Source organism: Anabrus simplex, chromosome 2 (genome assembly GCF_040414725.1).
Source record: "Anabrus simplex isolate iqAnaSimp1 chromosome 2, ASM4041472v1, whole genome shotgun sequence".
Taxonomy (NCBI): Eukaryota; Metazoa; Arthropoda; class Insecta; order Orthoptera; family Tettigoniidae; genus Anabrus; species Anabrus simplex.
The window spans coordinates 668237032-668259944 of NC_090266.1; the positions used below are offsets into that span (position 1 = coordinate 668237032).

A 22913-nucleotide genomic window follows, 5' to 3' on the forward strand; every position below is an offset into this window, starting at 1 on the left:
GTGAACTGCCCATCTGTGTGGATGGGGCTCTTCCTAGGATGATTTCTAATGCTTAAGACAACACGCACACCCAGCCCCCGAGCCACCAGAATTAACCAATGAAGTTAAAATCCCCGACTCGGCCGGTAATTGAACCCGGGACCTACTGGACCAAAGGCCAGCACGCTAACTATTTAGCCATGGAGCCGGACAGTCCATGCTAGTGATGGTCGGTTAAATCGTAATCCTTTTAGTGACTGCCAGTTCTGTTTTAGTCTTTTCTAGTGATGGTCTGTTCTATTTAACGTGTCGTAGTGAGAATAAATTCTGTTTTAGTCTTTTGTAGTGATGATCAGCTCTACTTTATTATTTCCTAGTGATGGCTGGTTTTGTTTCTTTCGTAGTCATCGTCAGGTCTATTTCTTTCCTAGTGATGGTCGGTTTCGTTCCTTTCCTAGTGATGGTCGGTTCTGTTCCTTTCCTAGTGATGGACAGTTCTGTTTCTTTCTTAGTGATGGTCGGTTCTGTTCCTTTCCTAGTGATGGTCAGTTCTGTTTCTTTCTTAGTGATGGTCGGTTCTGTTCCTTTCCTAGTGATGGTCAGTTCTGTTTCTTTCTTAGTGATGGTCGGTTCTGTTCCTTTCCTACTGATGGTCGGTTCTGTTTTAGTACCTTCTAATGATGATCAATTCTGTTTTATTCTTAGAGATGTTTGGCTCTACTTTCTCTGGTTAATATATATTCCATAGAGGGCTTGATAGTATCTATACAGATAAATAATAATGGGGAACTTAAAATTCATAACTGAAGGAGTGTTCGTCTATGAACAACAATAACGCTCACATTTATAGTAAGATGAACTGAGAACTCACCTGTAATGGTCCTTCGGGTGGTGTAGGCTTATCTGTTACTATCACATTGACTGTAACAGTGTCTCTGCCCGATGTGTTGGAAGCAGTGATAGTGTACTCTCCCGAATCTCCTCGCTTCACCGGTCGAATAACCAGCTTGCTGTTGTAGTCCACATTATCGACCTGAACAGTCTTCGACGACCTGGAATTAGAATAAGTAATATTAGAGAGTTGTGTGCTGTTGTTGTCTTTGTCGCTCCTTCAGCAGCTGGGTACTACGGGTTAATCGTTGAGGTAATTGTCATCATTGGGGGCTGTGACTTGGAAGACCGTCTCAGATTATTCTTGGAATGGTTGTGAGAAAATACAAAATCAGAATGTGTGTTTCTACAGTCGGGATTAAATCATGGGTTTTATAGTACCATAGCTCTCGTTTGTGACGTCTGATAATCATAGAAAATCATCCTTAATTATTGGGTTTACGTCTCACAGCTCCTTAGCGGTGTGAGGATACGCCAAGGTGTTAGAATGTTGTCCTGTAGAAGTTCTTTTACGTGCCGGAAATTCTACCGACACGAAGTTGATATATTTGAGCACCTTCAAATTCCACCGGACTAACATGGGAACTGTTTAGGCTGGACCAGACCGACTACAATGAAACCTAGTAGGAGAATCAATTAAGACGCCTTAAACTTAATGTTAATAGTTATTTTGCCGTAAAATAATGTTCACGTAATTTGTTGCCGCAGTTTTTAATGGGACGAGGCGTACCGAAGGCATCGACTGCAATGAAACTTGGTAGGATGATCAATATTAAGACATCACACCATCGCTGCACGCCTGTAGTTATTACAGGATACTACTGGCAGGTCCCTCGTTTGTGCTAACATGCACTTTTTTATTTGATTGACCAAGATTTCATATTACATAATATTGTAATATATATACACTGTATAGTCGAGGGCTATTTTTTCAACCTCCGAATGGTCGCGAAATTAAAACCACAGTGAGAATCCGATGAAGCGTTGTCCAGGAAACTGGAACCATGACGACTAGAATACCTAATGTCAACACTCTGCTCTGCAAGCATTTTCGTTGGTAGCCACTCCGGAGTGTGGCGCTACAGTCGCTTCGCACCAGCAAAAGCACGCGCACCAAGCAGTCAACAAGGATAGAATAGCGGGCGTGTATGAAGTCATGGTCATAACTTTAACGCGTATGGGAAGGAACGTTCGGTTTATTTGTTTGTTAATTTTAATATTTTCCGAAGGTCTGTGTTGGTATCTGTGCTTTCCGTGTGTTATCAACTAGTTTTCTATTGTTTCGAGAAAATACCGTACTGTTTCGTTTCCGGTTGTAAATCGGCTTACGGAGGAAAGCCTGATGGTACACCATTTTTAATTAAGGCCACGGCCGCTTCCTTCCAACTCCTAGGCCTTTCCTCTCCCATCGTCGCCATAAGACCTATCTGTGTCGGTGCGACGTAAAGCCCCTAGCAAAAAAAAAAAAAAAAAACATTTTTACAACGCCAAAAGAAAATAATTGGTTCGTGAAGTGACGGAGAGTAATTCCGTGGAAAGATAAGCAATTGTCGGACAAAAGCAGAATTTGTGAAGTGCATTTTTCAGAGAATATAATAATAAAGGCGGATTGTTTCGTAGTGAATGGTGAAAACGAGGAACTTCCTTGTGTCAAGTGAAAAATAAAACAGGGGACAGTACCTCATATTTTTCCAAATTTACCGAAATACACATCCGCTGAGGTAAAAATCGCGAAGGGATTTCAATAGGAAAAGGAATGACGGCAGCATAAAGAAGACAAGAAACAAGAATCACGATGTGAGTGAAGCAGAGGTGGCAACAGTGAGCGGTGAATTCCAAATTCAACGCCAGCCTAGTTGTAGTCAAATAAAGAGCCACCCTAGTTCTCTTACCGGTGGCGAAAATACAATATTGTCTCCCAAAAGATGACTAATGAAGGCAACTGGTAATTGAATACGAGCTGAACGTTGTCTGTCCTCAGCCAAAGCTAAGAGTAACTTACTACAGAGACAGATTAAGAACGCAGAATTTCATTTTGAACATTGTAAGTTTCTTAGTAAGAAGCAGAAAATTATTATAGACACTACGTTAAAGAAATGCCTAGTAATATCTCCCATTGGTATGCGGTACAGTAGAGACTTTATTTTAGAGAGTTTAGTACTTGGAATAAAATCACCTAAAGTATATAGGCACTCCATGCTGTCTTCCCTCACAGAGTCATTTGGGGAAACTCTGAGAGGACTTAAATATTCCTGTGGTGTAAATCCTCATTGTATAAGTGCTGTTTCAAATTATCTTCAGAATGAAATAGACAAGAATAAACGCTACGGAGTAGAAACATTCGATGAGGTTAAGCTAAGAGAAGAGGTTTAGTTTAGTGGTTCTTCACTGAAAGTAGAATGCTTGGTTGATTTAAGTGAACTCACGTCAGATTGCCGAAGATATCAGATTAAACATCATCTGTACCTCTTTTACAGAAATGGGCACCTGTCGCCATTTATGCATGCAGAAATGCCACTCCACGAGATATCCTTGCCAAAATTATAATACAGGTTATGCTTCACCTAGAAGAGACTGGGGCGAGAGTGGTAGGTTTTACGTGCGATTGCAGTCAGTCCAATAAGAAAGCCTGGAAATCTTTAGGAATTTGTGGGAAGAAAAATCAAGTCCAATGTTATATTCTGAATCCAGTAGATGTAAAATGAAAGATCCGGTCACTTTCAGATTTTGTGTATATATCGAAATGAATAAGAAACTTTTTCCATGATAAAGTATAACTATCTTACAATAGAAAATACCAATTTCGACTGTTTAAGGAAGATCTCTCTGAGTGTACAACTAACAGCAGCTCATTTAGATTCCTCGTCCTTTCAAACGCGACCCATCGCATTCCAACTGTTCAGCGAGTGTCACCAAAGGACTCAAATTTTATGGAGAAATGGGGCTGACAAAATTTGTAGAGTGTAAGGGCACTGAGGCATTGAACAATACATTCATACCTTACAAGGCTCTTTAAAAGAACTCATCTTCCCACAAAACTATCCTCGCTTTTCTTCAAACTCATACGTTCTGTGAAGTTGATTTCTTCATTTGTATTTACTAAAATACTTCTACCTCCCTGTAAAAAAAGCGCTGTCCCCTCAAGGAAATTGTGGGCTGAAAAGGAAATTAGTACTTCTGAGTAGTTTTTTGTGTACCAGATCGAATGTTGGCCCAAAATATGGAGGTAAAGAACAAGTCTGTAAAACAAATCAGTGGAAAATTCCATAAAAGGAAAGGCTGTTTAAATATTGGTGATTGGGAAAGTATAGTGCCAGAGTTGAGCCCCGTCCCTGATCCTTCGATCAGAAAGTGTTTAGTTTATCAGTTGACCGGGTATGGTTTCAGGCAATCCTCAACATTTATCAAGTGTCCGTTTTCTCTGTCACAGAAGTTCATTTCTTATGGAAACAAAAGATTACGGATCCAGCAGTGACCGAGGTTTCTAACTCATTCTTCCAAAAGTGTGTGTGACATTATTTTCAAGGCTGAAAGGAAAATTAATGAGAAACTAAACTCGTCTAGGTCGATGTGGGGCGATATTTCTTTATGAATATATTGATTCGACTGGGGCAGTTTCCGTTGTGCCGTCAAGAACTGACTCTTTTATTGAGCACACTCTGGACATTATTTCTAAACAGGTGCCGATTCTTCTTCAGAGCCAGAGAAATCCTCAGAGATCTTCTGAAACCATTTTCGATAGTTTGTGAGTAGTGATCTATCGAACGTGACTCGTTAAGTATCAAAAGCAGTCTGAAACTCGTTTTGATGAGTAATTTAATTCATTTGAGAAAAATGTCAGTGTTATCCAAAATCATGTTTTTATGTGCCTAAAGTGACAAGCTTTGTTTAAAAAGTTTTTAAAATTATGTAACGCACAATTTTGCTTTCGTTTTTCGCAGAGTTTCATTTAAACTCGTATTTTCTCTTGTTAAAAATACTGAGAATATTAACTACAGTATTATTGGTAAGTATAAACAATTGGTTGTTGAATTTGCGTATCAGCGTAACCTTGATTAAAACAGTTGACCGTGTAGACATCGTGGAGCAACGTTGGTGCATTGCTCCACTAGCGTTCTGCGGCGGCGCGCTTGAACTCGGTGAGTGATCACACTAGGTATTCTGTACGTCTTGCTAGAACTATTGAACTGAATCCTGTCGGATATGGAACATGTCATGTAAAATCGGACATAGAAATTGTAATAAAATAATTTTGTATTAAAATTAAGAAACACAGATGTAGAAAAGTTCAAAACCAAGATTATGTCAAAAATGTTCTCCTAACTGTAATAGCGATAACAAAAAATATAAGTAAATTTATCACATAATATTATTCTTCGTGACTTCTGAGGCCCATATTTCAGTTATATTTAGAGACGGATAATTGAATGAGATTTCCTTTCCATGCATATAATACAGGATTTTGTAATGATTTATAAATCATGTGGGTTGATCGTGATATTACTGAGGTAGTCATTAAAACGTTAAAATTATTCCAAAATGAAAGAAGTATCTGAATAGATCAATGCTCCTAGTTTCAGAAGTTGAATCAATGTGGGTTGTCAAATTTATGAGGCCAGCTGATGGTGTACCATTGGCGCATTGCTCTACTACCGCGAATAAAAAATAAAGTAATTTCCTCTGTGAGATTGAGCTCAAACAAGAAGCACGTAGCTACCAAAGAAGCATGTAGCAAAGCAATGCTTGTTCAACTCAAGTGCACAGATTGAAGTTCGTGTAGGTTTGCATAAAGCTCAGGCGCGATTTTGAAAACGAAACAAATAAATTAACTTCTACACAATTACAGGAATATCTCTAAAGCTTACCAAACGTAGTCCTTCTGCTTTGAAGAAGAAGCCATAGTGTGTTTCAAAACTTTTTTAACGTTGGGAAGTCGGTCAAATTTAGTAAATATGTTTTCATAACATGTTAATCAACAACTACATTCCTAATACAGTCATTATTGTGTTCTATATAGTATTATTTTTAGAACTGTAAACATACCAATGTTCTTTCTTTAATGTTTTTTCACAATATTTCAGTAAATAGTTGACTATTGGAAAAATGTACTATGTTCAACATTAACATAGTGAAGAATATTGAATAGAAGAAGCTGAATAACTCCAACCACTTTATTTTTGTAAGATATTACTTCAAATGTTTTAAAATACTAATTTTTGCTATCCGATTTCACGTGTGCCATATCTGACGTCCGGAAAATTCTATGAAATGCAGAGGAAGTTTTGTCAGTTACAAACAAGTTGAAGTTTTAATTTTTCACACAGCGAAATACGTCATCACTATACGTACTTGATTGGAATACTGCCAAAGCGCCATTCAACAGCTGGAGGAGGTTCACCGGTGATGTTCACATCATACTTGAGCGAAGAGCCGACGGAGAGTGTGACATCGCGCAGCGTTCGTCGGTCGATTCTTGGTGCCACTATAAGATAACAGGTCACAGTTAGCGTACGACCTTTTCGTTTACCTTTAAGAACTATAGTTATTTCAGAATATAATAATACGGCATAGTTTTCCAAACCCTGAAAATAATTCAATTGCTCGTTGGATCAAAAGCTGCCTAAATTAATTTGACAGGCAGTAGAAGACTCCTCATGTAATTTTATCTTTTAAATTTCAAAGACTTTCAAGAATTTCCTAGAAAATATGGTCATATTTTGATGGATCTTAGGCCAAAATTCCCACTGATGTAGCGTGTAGTGAGAACTTACGATAATGTTAGAAATTAATAATAGTTTATGCACTATAATAATGGTGTGACTTACAGAATCGAGGCTTGGCAATGAAGTTCTTGCTAGCTTCACCAGGCTCACTCTGGCCAGCTTTGTTTACGGCTATGACACGGAACTGGTACTCGTTACCCTCGATGAGGCCGTGGATCACGGCTTGTGGTGTAGCACTTTCGGTCTCCAGAGCCTTCTCCCACATCACGCTGAAAGCAAACGAGTCGCTATTACAATAGCACTGTGTATTACCTATTTTAGAAACATTCTGGGGCACGTTACAATGAGGTTATTTTATTAAAGTTTGGTATAGCTTGTGAGGGAATCAAATTCTTGTTTCCAAGTGTTTATCCGTTGAATGTTAGAGGCTGATGGCCTCATTATTTTATATTTTATTTAATCACTTTACCGTCCAGGGTTGGTTTCTCTCCTAGACTTGAGGATTTCGCCCCTATCGATCCAAGGGCAGTGCCCTGGAGCGTGAGACATTTGCCCAGGGAGGAGGAACAGTACCTCTTCGAGGTGGCATCACCTGCTATGCTAAATAGCGGTCTTGTGGGGAACGGGAAGATCCTAAGCGATAGGCAAGGAAAAGGGAAGGAAGTGACCGTCTCCCTAGGTTAGGGACCATCCCAGCATTTACCTAGAGGGAAGGATTGTGAAACAACGGAAAACCACTTCGAGGATGGCTAGGGTGGGAATCGAATCCCCTCTACTCTGTTGACCTCCCGAGGCTGAGTGGACCCCGTTCCATTCCTCGTACAACATTTCAAATTTCGTGGCAGAGCCAGGAATCGAACGCGGTCCTCCGGAGGTAGCAACCAATAAGACTAACCACTACATCACAGAGGCGGACAGGTCAATACATCATTCTGCTGCTCTTAATTTTGAAACTACGTCGTTATATTTAGGCAAGCGATCGTGACTAACAGAAAATATTTTACTTTAAGTACAAATTGCATGCATTGTCTATTTTCCCTAGAGCGTCCACCGTGATACGAGTGTCACTGTTACGTCATTTAAATATGGACATCCAGATCAAAGTCTCCTTTTCATTAGAAAGATTTAAGTAAATGCAAAGACTGAGGAAAATCGCAGATGAACCGGAAATGAAAATTTACAATCCTTGACTTACACCTATGTTTAGCCATCACAAGTTAATTTAAAACTCGTATTCAGCAACCTCTTCTATCATTGTATTGTACAAAATATCACTCAGCTAGAAAACTACATACTATGTTAACACTTAAGTGCCATGTTATCTACTGTCCGACTCCATCGTTAAATTGCTGGCGTATTGGGCTTTGGTCCGAAGGGTCCCGGGTTCAATTCCTGGGAACGACGGGGATTTTAATCTTAATTGGATAATTCCTCTGGCTTGGGGGGACTGGGTGCTTCTGCCGTCTTCCAAAATATAATTGATCATAGGTAGGATCCCATCCTCGCACCCATAGCCGTCAGTTCAAAAGATCTGCGTCAAGCCTCTCCGGAGGCCAAACGTTATTATTATTATTATTATTATTATTATTATTATTATTATTATTATTATTATTATTATTATTATTATTATTATTATTATTATCTGTATGTCATTAGTTAGGCCTCTCTTTAAGTTTGAACTGTCACCGTATCTCCGACTATGGTGCTATTCACTAAGAACTTGTTAAACTATATCATATCCAAGAAGTTGTAGATAAATTGATTAGATGTCTCCAGTGCTGACTTTCTAGTGCTACCTCGTGTTATAAACTGTACCTAACGTATTGAGAAAGTTTATGTTTGGATGCTTGATAACCTGATTACACTTCTGTTGTCTATTTGTTATTTTCGAGTTGTCACCACTGTTCTACGGTGTATTAGCTAATTAGAATCTGCCTTATGATATTAGATTCCACTAGTAGGAAAATACATTACATCATTGTTCTAATGACCTAATGTTTTCAACCGTCATCGCGACAGTAAAAGAGTGCAACGTAACTGAGGAGATCCCCCTCGGGAGGTGCTGAGGCGGGGAGTAAAGAGGTGGCATAAGGTAAAGGCAGAAACTTTTATCTAACCTTGTGAAGATGTTCTACGTTTAAAACAGGGAAGGTTCCAGCGATCACACTTGGCATATAATGGTTAGTTTACGTGTACTTTAATTTAATGCAGGTTTCTCTTCAGATTTAAAGTTAAAATGTGGGTATTTTAGGCAGTCTTCGGACTTTATGTAATCACCCCTAATGAGTATTTTGTGAAATGTAAGGACGCATGAGTGTGTACCCTCGTTCCCCTTCAACTTTGTATTCTGGTGACTAAGATTTTCTTTTTAATTTTTCTATCCTCCTTTCGATCTTTACATTTAGTTTTTAGTCACCATGTAGTATGGCCTATCTACCGAGTCTTTGGACCATGTGCCCTGTTAGATGGTATTTTTGTTTATGTACTCGCGATGCGTAGTGTTTTCACTGGTAGTGCGGTTAGGGTCACGCAGTTGTGACCTCGCATTCGGGTTCGAACCCCACTGTCCACAGCCCTGAAGATGGATTTTCGTGGTTTCCCATTTTCACACCAGGCTGTACCTTAATTAAAGCCACCGCCGCTTCCGTCCCACTCCTAGCCCTTTCCTATCTCTTCTACACCATAAGATCTATCTGTGTCGTTGCGACGTAAAGCAAATTTAAAATGAGAGAAGTTTCGATTTACACTAAATATTATAATAATATAGGGGAATAAGTTAATATAAAAGGTATGTAATCATTCATGAATACTGTCTGAGGTCACTTCCATAAGTGGTTGTGAGAGGTGAGGGTGTGAATAAACTTCTGGTCGTGTTAAGTGTTTGCACTTTATTGCATACATCTCATAGATTACGAGCATGCCTGAAGATTCTAGACGTGAGGTTACCGTACCTGTATTTATCCTTCTTTTCAATAATATAGCCTGTGATAGGAGAGCCTCCATCGGAGACTGGCTCCTTCCAGATGAGGTCCACATGACTCTGGCTCCAGTCGACAGGCTCTGGAGCTCCAGGGGCAGTTGGCACAGCTGAAAAGAGAAATAGTACCGTGTTACCTGCAGTGACTGGGAATCTACATCACACTACATATTGCAGTAACAATTAATAGAGAATGGTATTGAAATAAACCTGGTGAATGTGTTGTTACTGAGAGATGATGTGACATTGAAGTGGAAATAGTGAATGTAATGATATTGAAATGGAGCTGGTGGATGTGTTGTTACTGAGAGATGATGTGACATTGAAGTGGAAATAGCGAATGTAATGATATTGAAATGGAGCTGGTGGTTCTTGGTGATGATATGATACTGAAAAGAACTTTGAATGGTTTGTTGACGATGATAGTGAAAATAACTCACTGAATGGTTCGTTGGTGATAACGCGATACTGAAAAGAGCTCATTAAATGGTTTCTTGGTGATGGTATGATAGCATGATACGGAAAAGACCTATTGGACGGTTTGTTGGTGATGGTATGATAGCATGATTCTGAAAAGAGCTATTGAACGGTTTGTTGGTGATGGTATGATAGCATGATTCTGAAAAGAGCTATTGAACGGTTTGTTGGTGATGGTATGATCTGAAAGGACCTCATTGAATGGTTTGTTGGTGATGGTGTGATCTGAAAAGAACTATTGAACGGTTTGTTGGTGATGGTATGATCTGAAAGGACCTCATTGAATGGTTTGTTGGTGATGGTATGATCTGAAAGGACCTCATTGAATGATTTGTTGGTGATGATATGATCTGAAAAGAGCTATTGAATGGTTTGTTGGTGATGGTATGATACTGAAAGGACCTCATTGAATGGTTTGTTGGTGATGGAATGATCTGAAAAGAGCTATTGAATGGTTTGTTGGTGATGGAATTATACTGAAAGGACCTCATTGAATGGTTTGTTGGTGATGGAATGATCTGAAAAGAGCTATTGAATGGTTTGTTGGTGATGGTATGATACTGAAAGGACCTCATTGAATGGTTTGTTGGTGATGGAATGATCTGAAAAGAGCTATTGAATGGTTTGTTGGTGATGGAATTATACTGAAAGGACCTCATTGAATGGTTTGTTGGTGATGGAATGATCTGAAAGGACCTCATTGAATGGTTTGTTGGTGATGGAATGATCTGAAAGGACCTCATTGAATGGTTTGTGGTGATGGTATGATCCTGAAAGGACTTCATTGAATGGTTTGTTGGTGATGGTATGATACTAAAAGGACCTCATTGAATGGTTTGTTGGTGATGGTATGATATTGAAAAGAGCTCATTGAATGGTTTATTGATGATGGTATGATACTGAAGTTGGTGATGGTATGATACTGAAAAGAGCTCATGGAATGGTTTGTTACTGATGGTATGATACTGAAAAGACCTCATTGAATGGTTTGTTGGTGATGGTATGATACTGAAGTTGGTGATGGTATGATACTGAAAAGAGCTCACGGAATGGTTTGTTGGTGATGGTATGATACTGAAAAGACCTCATTGAATGGTTTGTTGGTGATACTCACTGAATGGGTCCTTGGCGATGATCGAGCCGAGCGTCTCCAGAGGCTCGGACTCTCCCTCTTTATTGACCGCTTTCACTCGGAACTGGTATTCGTGGCCAGGTATGAGGCCAGTTACCTCCATCTGTGGTTCCTTAGATCGGCCAACTGGTAGCCAAACTCCGGTATCTGGATCAAACTTCTCCACCACGTAAGTTTCAATCGGCTCACCACCATCATCTTTAGGTTTCTTCCATTGAAGTGTGCAGCCATCTTTGTGGATGTCTGATACCTCCAATGGTCCTTCAGGTTTACCGGGTTTGGCTGAAGGAAGAAGGAAAGTATAGATATCACACAAACTTATTATTTTAATTTTATACTTGTTCGATAAGCGTAATTTTTACTTTTCTATGAATTATTTGAACTGAACTTATTGTAAAATCCAACCCATCTCGTTTAAGGATTCAGTATTTATATTTAGTACATACAATCAAATTCGACCCCATGCCTTTAAGGGAGCTCGTATGTTAAAATTCCTGAATTTCCAGCGTTAACAAATGTATTGTAACTCAGCCAAATATAAAAACATTTAAAATTCGAAATCGAAGGTATCAAACCATTAAAGAAGCTGCGATGAAAACTACCTCATAATATCTGTATTAGTTTTTGAATAATGACAGAAAAATGCTGACAGTTGACTATGCATCTGGTACAAACAGTCCTTTTTCTTTTTTGCTAGTAGCTTTACGTCGCACCGACACAGATAGGTCTTATGGTGACAATCGGATAGGAAAGGGCTAGGAGTTGGAAGGAAGGGGCCGTGGCCTTAATTAAGTTACAGCCCCAGTATTTGCCTGGTATGGAAATGGGAAACCAATGGAAAACCATCTTCATGACTGCGACAGTGGAATTCGAACCCACTATCTCCCGGATGCAAGCTCACAGCTGCGCGCCCTAACCGCACGGCCAACTCGCTCGGTTATAGAAATTAACGAAACAAGCAAAATAGGTGTAACAATTGTCGCACAACAATAGGAAGAAAAATGACAGCTACTACAAAGGGATTCAAAACAAGACGTATGGAATCCAAGCACACGAGTAAATATTCACGACAGGACTGACGGAATTTCGTACTACACTGACGATAGTGAAAACGTATTTTAATAAATATTAACACTGTAACAACGAAGCGCCATGCTCTGGCGACTGTGTCACACAATAACCAGTAGGATACGAACAAGCGGCCATTTTATTCACTCCTGCCTAATCTGTAAAGTCAAATTATAATTTGTGACGTTTGGCTACCATTGATATTGGGAAAAGTTTTCTGTTCTGTTGACTTTCGTTGCTTCAAATGAAAATAAGTTTAGTCGTTGTAGGACCAGGTCACTATATATCGCCACTGCTCGCCCTTGTGAAAGGCGACCGACTGATGATATTTCGCTACTACTCGCCCTACGGCCATACCAGCTTAATAGAACACATGGCGATATATCGTCGATAGAATAAACCTTAAACGTTTATATTCATATTATCTCTTTTCCCCGTGAAATAGGACAGTTTACATACATTAAAAATGTATTAAAATCTTAATTACAACCTGTGCTATTGATTAATGAAAAGACATCGGAAAAATACTATATGCCTTGGCAATTTTCATCACAGCACCTGGTTAGCAGTTGGTATTTTTAGGTTCTCTCTTCTTAGTGTCTCTACTCCAGAAAGGGTTAAATGAAGATACTTACAGACCACAGTAATCTCGATCTCTGCTGTGTCCGTTCCGTACTTGTTGACTGCAGTTATCTTGTAAGTACCAGTATCCTTCCTTTGTGGTTCATCATTGATGAATTTGCTGTTATATGGTACGTTCTCGATCTTGCGATAGCTAGTCTCCTGGAGTGACTTATTGTTCTGTGTCCACGTCACGTCTGGAGGAGGCTCACCAATTATCTTCACATCGATGTATATTGGCTCTCCTTCACGCACGGTGATGTTCCTCAAGTTCTTTCGGTCAATTCTTGGAGCCACTAGAAGGGAATAACGTTACTGCATTAGCCTGCACATTTTAAAACCATGTGATTTACTTGGATAAGCAATCATTGTGAGTTCCTTAAATTAAGTCGGGACTTACACAGCCTTAATTGCAAATTATACTATTTTATATATTTTGTTCCTCCAGTCCTATAAACCCTATCAGAATGCAATTCAGTGTGTCTTTTATCTGAAACTTGTCCTTGAATCAACAGAAAATTGTATTACCTTATTTTTGAAAGAATTTGATTGCTAGATTCCCAATTCTCTTTGTAAAATTTGTATTAAATCTTAATTTTCAAGATTACTCCCAAGATTTTTAACATTCTGAATTGATGTAGCCTACTTTTCGTTCTATAGTCTAAAGGTTAATAAACTGAACCTCACAGTGAGAGGAAGAATGCGTTATTTTAGAACCTTGAAAGTATGACATTTTAAATAAATAAATTATTTTACAACAAACTTTTTATGAAAGATGGGTTAAAGAGTGAGGTTGAGATTATAGACAGCACTAGGAAGAGCTATCAAGCAAAATTTCACGCAGTTATTTTAAAAACTTCAGAAAATATTATATAAATGGTTAAAAAAATAGTTTTTAGAAAACAAGCAATGCATGTAGGCGTGGAAGGCTGTAATTAGTTTAAACATCCACCAACTCTAATCACATGGGAGTACGTATTCTTTCATAACTCGGTCAGTTTTACAGATGTCTAAATCCTTTTCAGAGATATTTCAGTTTAATATGATAAAATTATATTTTTTGCCATGAATGAAGTATTTAAGTCCGTGGCGGTATTCAGCTTTAGCAGGGAAATGGCACGTTTTCGGACCATTCTAAATGTTGTCTACTTGATTGTGTGTAATTGGAATCTAGATGCACCCTTTATCTATATGTGCATTAAGATAACTTCTTTTAAAATCAAATCATATTCGCAATAACGAAACCTCTTTTTACAGCATACAAATAGCGCGGTGGTAATGAGATCTTGTACATTGCTAGACCTATGCCCATATGGCATACACTGAAGTATTTCAAGTGTCATGTGTTCGTATGATCAGAAAAAAATTGTTTATCCATTTTGATGAAGGACGTGCTGAACTCAATTCAATAACTTAGTTTATACAGTCATTTTAGTATTACTTGTATTATAATCCTCTTTTCGAGGAGTTCATCTCGACAAAATACGCAGAGATTTCAATTTTTGGCAAATAGGTTTGAATGTAGGAAATGAAACTTACCGTAGATATTGGAATGAAGATTTAGGTATATATACCAATGATATTCCATGAACCAATGATATTCCATGAGTGTAGTTTATGCAAAGGGAAGCATACGAGTTTGAAGAGTGGATTTTTTCCTTTCGTAAATGCATCATTTGGAATGATTGTACATTGAACTGAATTTCTTTGAAAATCAAACTCATCAGGATTAAGGGCTCGTTATTTTATGTTCATTAGTGTAAATCCAATTCGACTCCAACTTCAGAACCTAATTTTGCTAGAATATGTAGGAAATGCGAGACTATGATAGAAATCATTTTCAAAATACGGAAACGAAGCGAAGGTTTGGGCATATAAACTAGCCACGTTTCTTGAAATCACATTCTCTCCACTCCCTTTCGAATTAAAAAAACCGTATAAAGCATCGGGAGGGATATAGTATGTTGGACGAGGACTAATGGTGTGAGAATCCTGTCATTGGCAAATAGAAAGATAGGTGTTATAGTTTGCTGTGACGCATATAGTGGTATGTTGTGTATAAAATGAGCTGCTTTTGTTTGCATTTTTTCAGTTCTTGAATCAAGTAATCCTGGTGGAATCATACTCTAGTTGGGGTCTTACCAGAGACTTATATGCCCTCTCATTTACATCCTTACTACAACCCCTAAATACCCTCATAACCATGTGCAGAGTCCGGCTCCATGGCTAAATGGTTAGCGTGCTGGCCTTTGGTCAAAGGCGACCCGGGTTTGATTCCCGGCAGGGTCGGGAATTTTAACCATCATTGGTTAATTTCCCTGGCGCGGGGACTGGGTGTATGTGTTGTCTTCATCATTTCGTCCTCATCACGACGCTCAGGTCGCCTACGCGGGCGTCAAATCAAAAGACCTGCATCTGGCGACCCGAACCCGTTCTTGGATTTCCCGGCACTAAAAGCCATACGCCATTTCATTTCATTACCGTGTGCAGAGATATCTACCCTTTATTTACAATATCATTTATGCGATTGTACCACTGAAGATCTCTCCTGATATTAACACCTAGGTACTTACAGTGATCCCCATAAGGAACTTTCATCCCATCTACGGAGTAATTAAAACTGGCAGGACGTTTCCTCTTTGTGAAACACACAACCTGATTTTTAACCCCGTTTATCACCATACCATTGTCTACTGTCCATCTCACAACATTATCGAGGTCATTTTGCAGTTGCTTATACTCTTGTAACTTATTTATTACTCTATACAGAATAACATCACCCGCAAAATCCTTATCTCTGATTCAACGTTTTTACTCATATCATTTATATACTGTACATAAGAAAACATAAAGTTCCAATAATACTGCCTTAAGGAATTCACCCCTTAATTATTACAGGGTCAGACAAAGCTTCGCCTATTCTAATTCTCTGAGTTCTGTTTTCTAGAAATATAGCAACCCATTCAGTCACTCTTTTGTCTAGTCCAATTGCACTCATTTTTACAGTAGTCTCCCATGGTCTACCCTGTCAAATGCCTTAGATAGCTCAATCGCGATACAGTCCATTGACCTCCCGAATCCAAAATATCTGCTATATCTTGCTGGAATCCCACAAGTTGAGCTTCAGTGGAATAACCTTTCCTAAACCCGAATTGCCTTCCATGATCCACATTCCTTCTACCTGGATTTCGTCTGATAACTCTAGAGATTATTGAGGGTCTTGGAATTACAAATCAGGACTCACGCATTCATGGAAGGGAAGTTCCCAGAAATGAGAATACAGTCTATTAGATAAGTTAATGTGATCTAATCTGTGCCGTCGTCTTAACTTTAGCCTGGCTGGTATTTAACATAACGGCAATGAACATTTCCATCTCTATTTCTGTGGTTGGAATGATTTGGCTACGATTATTTCTCTTGTCAGTATGTTAAGCGAGGGGTCACACAGAACGGCAGTATTTACAACTTCGTGGTTAGGCTACTGCTACTTCTGAGGCCAGTATGTTAAATAATAATTCACATATAACAGCAGAACTTACATCTTCGTGGTTTGGCTACGACTGGCTTGCTAGCCTGACTTGGTGCACCTGGTCCAGCTGCGTTTACGGCCTTCACTCGGAACTCATACTCCACACCTTCTTCCAGATTCTCAGCCGTTCCCTTGCATTCATCGCCCTTCACCTCACCAGCCTTTGTCCATCTTGGAGATCCTTTCTCCCTCTTCTCAATGATATAACCCGTGATTGGAGATCCACCATCCTTTGCTGGTGGAGTCCATCTGAGGTCCACGTGGTCCTTGTCCCAGTCAGTTGCTTCAGGAGTTCCTGGAGCATCTGGCTCATCTGGAATGCAAGTTCGGGATGTAACACACATACGGGAATAATAATAATAATAATAATAATAATAATAATAATAATAATAATAATAATAATAATAATAATAATAATAATAATAATAATAATATAGTTATTGACTACTATTACGTAATGATCTTGAATAAACGAACCTGGTAAAAATAAAACCTGAACAATGAAAAATGTAGCAACAGCAATAACATTTTTAATGTTAGAATATTGTTATATTTTTTAGACTGTACGGGGTTGCCTGGCCGAGGCGGTAAAGACGTTCTCGGCTCACCCGGAAGGACGTGGGTTCGAATCCCCGTCAGGATGTCGTAAAATTTAAGGGGTACACATGACCCTGTATATCACTCAGCCTACACCAAAAATAAGTACCAGGTTAATTACTGGGGGAAAAGGCGGCCGGGTGTACAGCTAACCACTCTACCCCATCAAATGCCGAGGTTACGAATAGTGGAAGCCTTTACCTTCCACCCCTCCAAGGGCCTTCATGGCCTGTACGGAGATGACTTTGCTTTTCTTTGCTTTATTTTAGATTGTACAGTCATTAGATATATTAAGGTGTACTTTGTATCTTTCTTTCACGAACTCCGTTAGGAATAAGGAACACCTCTTCGCTCACAGTGAAAAATATTTACCACTTGGATAATATGATCATTTTTCTTTCTAGTGGTTTCACGTCGCACTAACACATTGAAGGTTTTCGGCGACACAAGGATGGGAAAGGCCTAGGACTGAGAAGTAAGCGGCCATGGCCTTAATTAAGGTACAGTCACAGGATTTATCTGGTGTGAAAATGGGAAGCTAGGACAAACCATTCAGGGTTGGCGACGGTAGGATTCGAACCCACCATTTCCCGATTGCAAGTTCACAGCTACGCGACTCTGACCTCACGGCCAGCTCGCTCAGTGATAATATTATCGTTTGATAGTTGTACGTGTTTGGAACATTAACAAATATCGAGCAATTTACACGTAACGAAACATTATTGAATCTATTGTGTTAATACATAGCTATCAGCTTGAATTCGGGAGATACTGGGTTCGAACCCCACTATCGGCAGCCCTGAAGATGGTTTACCGTGGTTTTCCGTTTCAAACCAGGCAAATGCCGGGGCTGTACCTTAATTAAGGCCAGGGTCGCTTCCTTCCTGCTACTAGCCCTTTCCTACCCCATCGTCGCCTAAGACCTATCTGTGTCGGTGCGACGTAAAAAAAAAGTTAATACAAACCCAACTCTACCGAATGTCAGTTTCACGAAGGAGGAGTCCATAACACATAAATACAGTACATACATTTCTTCAATGATGTTATAAATTCACTATATCGTTGAATAATATAAATTAGTTCTATTTCATGGATATTTATACTTTGTTGTATACAGAAGTTGGGCAGTAGCATAATGAGTTCCCAGGGTTGAGTTCACATTTTATGACCACAAAAAAGTACATATTATTGATGTTTGGTAGAATGAAACTTACCGAATGGATTCTTCGCAATTATTGATTGATCAGCATCTAAAGGCTCTGATTCACCCTCCGCATTTACAGCCATTACTCGGAACTTGTATTCTTGTCCGGGTGTCAGATTCTCAACCTCCATCTTGGGTTCTTTCGTTCTTCCAACCGGAACCCATCGGCCTGTAAAATATTAGAAACATTACATAACTTATCGAAGGAAATTCTACGAAATATGTTAGTAGTTTTAAAGTGCGTGTGAGTGTACTGATATATACAGTATAGATCTTAATTAGTAAGTGGAGGATTCGTCGTAGATCAAGACTTCTGATTTATTACTTCCTACATTTTAACATACCCATATCAATGATAAATAAATAAATAAATAAATAAATAAATAAATAAATAAATAAATAAATAAATAAATAAATAAATAAAGAAGAAGAAAAGGAAAATCCATGACTTTGTGATTGTAAATAACATGTCTGTATAGACAACATGTAAGAAGAATATTAAAAGCATTAGCAGTAGATAATGTTAGTTCAGGGCATTTCAACCTAAAATTTTGGTAAGAGAAACCGGAAGTACGTAAGTTTTCATGTTAAGTAGGGCCATGCTTACATTACTACAAATGTGCACCTTTGACCTACACCAATTAAAAGTGCATGCCTTATATTTTATTGGCAAAATGGAAAATGGCAGAGAGTCAGAATATTACCTGTTTCAGTATCCATTTTTTCCACCACGTAATGCTCAATCGGAGAACCTCCGTCATCTAAAGGAGGACTCCATTTCAGATCACAGCCCTCTTTGTGAATATTTGAAATCTTAAGTGGTCCCTCTGGTTTTCCAGGCTTGTCTGAAAAAAAAATTCTGTAATGAAATACGAATCTGACATATGAACATAAGAAACACAACATATGGCTGTTTGTGTCTCTTCGAAATTGTTGCAATCTCACGTGGCATGGAACTTATATATTTTCAATCATCACTGATCTGCAATTAGGGCAGTCGCCCAGGTGGCAGATTCTCTATCTGTTGTTTACCTAGTTTCTTAAATAATTGCAAAGAATTTGAAAATTTATTGAACATCTCACTTCGTAAATGATTCCAATCCGTAACTACTCTTAAAACAAAGGAATATTTGTCCCTAATTGCAATCTTAAATTCCAACTTTATCTTCATATTTTGGTTGTTCCTTCATTTAGAAACACCATTCAAACTTATTCGTCTAACAATGTAATTCAACGCATCTCTCCACTGATAGCTCGGAACATACCACTTAGTCGAGCAGCTCGTCTTCCCAGCCCAAACTTTGCAACATTTTCGTAACGCTACTCTTTTGTTGGAAATCACCCAGAACAAATCGAGCTCCTTTTCCTTGGATTTTTTCCAGTTATTGAATCAAGTAATCCTGGTGAGGGGTCCCACACACTGGAACCATACTCTAGTTGGGGTGTTACTGGTGACTTATATGCCATTTCATTTACATCCTTACTACAACCCCTAAATACCCTCATAACCATGTGCAGAGATCTGTACCCTTTATTTACAACCCCATTTATATGATAACCCCAATGAAGATCGTTCCTTATATTAACACCTAGGTACTTACAATGATCCCCATAAGCAACATTCACCCCATGAACACAGTAATTAAAACTGAGAGGACTCTTCCCATTAGTGAAACTCACAACCTGACTTTTAACCCCGTTTATCATCATACCATTGCCTGCTGTCCATCTCACAACATTTCGACAATTTTGCCTTTTGTGCAGTTGCTCACAAAAATGGTTACTAATTTATTACTCCCTAGAGTATAAAATAATCCGCAAAAACCTCATCTCCGATTCCAGTTCTTCACTCATGTCATTTATATAGGCTGTATAAGAAAACATAAATGTCAATAATACTGCCTTGAGGAATTCCCCCCTTCATGATTACATGATCATTTAATGTTTCACCTACTCTAATTCTCTGAGTTCTATTTTCTAGAAATATAGCCACCCAGTCGGTCACTCTTTCGTCTAGTCCAATTGCATTTATTTTTGCCAGTAGTCTCCCATGATCTACCCTATCAAATGCCGTAGATAGATCAATCGTGATGCAGTCCATTTGACCTCCTGAATCTAAGATATCTGTTATATCTTGCTGGAATCCTACAAGTTGAGCTTTAGTGGAATAAAATTTCCTATACTCGAACTGCCTTGTATCGAACAGTTTATTAATTTCGCAATATATCTAATAGATTTAGAAATAATGCTTTCCCAAAGCTTATATGCAACAGCTGTCAAACTGACTGGCCTCCAATTTTCGGCTTTATGTTTATCACCTTTATACACATGGGCTACTATATCAGTTCTCCATTCATTTGGTACAGCTCCTTCATGCAAACAGTAATCAAGTAAGTACTTCACATATTGTACTATATCCCCAGTATATAATTTAGTACATACCCAGAAATCTTGTCAATTCCATCTGCTTTTCAAGTTTTCAATTTTTGTATCTTATTGTAAATATCGTTGTTTTAAATGAAAATCCACAGCCTTTTGCCAGTCATTTAACCGGGTCAGCAATGTAATGAAGAATACACCTAGCGGCGAGGATAGGATTAGTGCCGGCTGCCGGAGTTTGTCGCACTCCTCTGGGGAAATGTTTAACGAATGACTGACAGATGAAATGAAATGATATTGGAGTGTGTTGCTGGAATGAAAGATGAGAGGGAAAACCGGAGTACCCCGAGGAAAACCTGTCCCGCCTCCGCTTTGTCCAGCAGAAATCTCGCATGGACCGACCGGGATTTGAACCACAGAATCCAGCGGTGAGAGGCTGGCGGGCTGCCACCTGAACTACGGAGGCTCAGCAAATGTCTCTGTAATCGTAGGTAAACGACTTTCTGGCGAGGAGGAAGGACATGAGGCTGAAGTAAATATTGACATTAAACCGATGCTGAAATGTGCACTCTACTCTCACATGAGTATTTTCTTCCAGCCTCCTTCACACAGGCACTACGAAGGTTGAAGGGCAGCGATTAGCGTACCGGACACCCCTGGCTGTTGCCGGATTGCATCCCACTCATTGAACATACGTTCCTGTAGTGGATCCACATCATTTATGGGGAACGTATACATCATGGTCATTGTATGCCCTGAAAACCAAAATTCTAAAAGGTTAAGGTCAGGTGAACGGGCAGGTCAAGGTATTGGTTCTCCCCGACTAATCCATCGTTCATGGCAGACGTGTGTTAGGTACCGCCTAACCCTACGATGCCCTATCATGCATGTACCACATTTGCAGTCGTTCCGGTAAAGGCACATTTTCCAGCAACACAGGTAATTGGTCCCGAAAGGACGATACGTACCGTACGACCATTCAATCTGTTGTGTAAAACAGAGGAACCAATGAATGCCTGCCCATACCTTGGTACTAAATTTGTGCTGGTATTGTCTTCTACCTTTGCATGTGGATTTGCCTCGGTCCACACGCGGGTATTATGAACATTAACGATACCGTCTCTCATGAAACCCACTTCGTCTGTAAACAAAACCTTCGCTGTGAAATGCAGGTCATGGGCACATATTTGAGAAATCGCTGGTAGAAGTGTAATCTGGTGGAGCGATCGTGTGGCAACAGAGCTTGGACGCGCTGCCACATGGTTCGAATAGAGCAAGTATTCGTGGAGGACTGTCCAGACAACACTTTTAGCATTGCCTTCATCTGCGGCTATTCTTCGGACGCACGTTCCAGGGTTGTCCTCCACATGTTCTAATACCCGTTACTCCATATCATGTGAGCGAATTGTTCGAGGTTTGCCATTATGGCTTGTTTATGGTGCAAAGGCGCTGAAACAGGGTACTAAACAACTTTACAGATGGGGTTCGGCGTGTTGGATATTTGTCAACATATACATTACGTGCCCGTAGGTTTCCTCCATTTGCTTGCCCGTAACGGAAGATCATATCAGCCATTTCCCTTGTTGAATAATAGGCTTGCGTTACGTGCTGTACGGCCAGAGAAGAAAGATAATAAGACAAATTGCAGTACTGCAGTGTCACAACAAATCATGCGCCGTTTGAGCATTACAATTCACCTGACGAAACTAACCTATCTGACTGAGAAATCAATACGGTCTGTAGTACACAGATGAATACTGTACGTTGACTAGTGTGTCTCGTTCTTGCTTGATGCAGTACAAATGCACACACACGATGTACTGCATCAATTGTCTACGTACAATGGTTTCGCATTTGTTTCGTGACAAAGTGCTCGGAGTGCAAGATATGTCCCTCCTACATAATAATACCATAACACAACACGCTAGTAGGTTTACGACCAGTGTTTAGGTAGTACCGTATTTCCGTCTTTCGTTCCATACGATCCTCCGTAAATTATTGGAACATCGTGATCATTGCTAGTAGTGGTAGCGGGACATAACTCCGAAAATATTGGGTTTGTAAAACAATGTCTACAGGACCGTTTTTCTTTCTCTTTTTGCTTGCTGCCTCCTCTGTAAATACTGGGACCTTTTTCACGGATACTTTTAGATTCAAGAAAGCATACTCTATTAAAAGAAGTGAAAAAACAAAAATATGACATTTTTATTACTATTCATATCCAGGCACCCTTAAGCGGTTGAGGGGATTTGATTCAGGTGGCCAATATTTGCGCGATTTTCCCTCCTGAACTCTCTAGGGCAGAGGTGCTCACGCTGGGCTTTTCGTCCCGTGGG

General features: G+C 39.4%; 1 protein-coding gene across 26 annotated transcripts in view; it reads right to left on the reverse strand.

The window, feature by feature from the left end:
• The window catches only part of bt (projectin protein bent), a 520921-nt gene that overhangs the window by 171476 nt on the left and 326532 nt on the right, over positions 1 to 22913 (reverse strand). For all 26 annotated transcript variants that reach the window (XM_067141199.2, XM_067141225.2, XM_067141218.2 and 23 more), the window contains 9 exons: positions 18903 to 19043; positions 18209 to 18367; positions 16408 to 16710; positions 12883 to 13164; positions 11162 to 11461; positions 9545 to 9680; positions 6696 to 6862; positions 6220 to 6352; positions 851 to 1031 (listed from right to left, as the gene is read on the reverse strand). In XM_067141199.2, the coding sequence (XP_066997300.2) occupies positions 851 to 1031; positions 6220 to 6352; positions 6696 to 6862; positions 9545 to 9680; positions 11162 to 11461; positions 12883 to 13164; positions 16408 to 16710; positions 18209 to 18367; positions 18903 to 19043 (1802 nt within the window). The remainder of the gene's footprint in view (positions 1 to 850; positions 1032 to 6219; positions 6353 to 6695; positions 6863 to 9544; positions 9681 to 11161; positions 11462 to 12882; positions 13165 to 16407; positions 16711 to 18208; positions 18368 to 18902; positions 19044 to 22913) is intronic.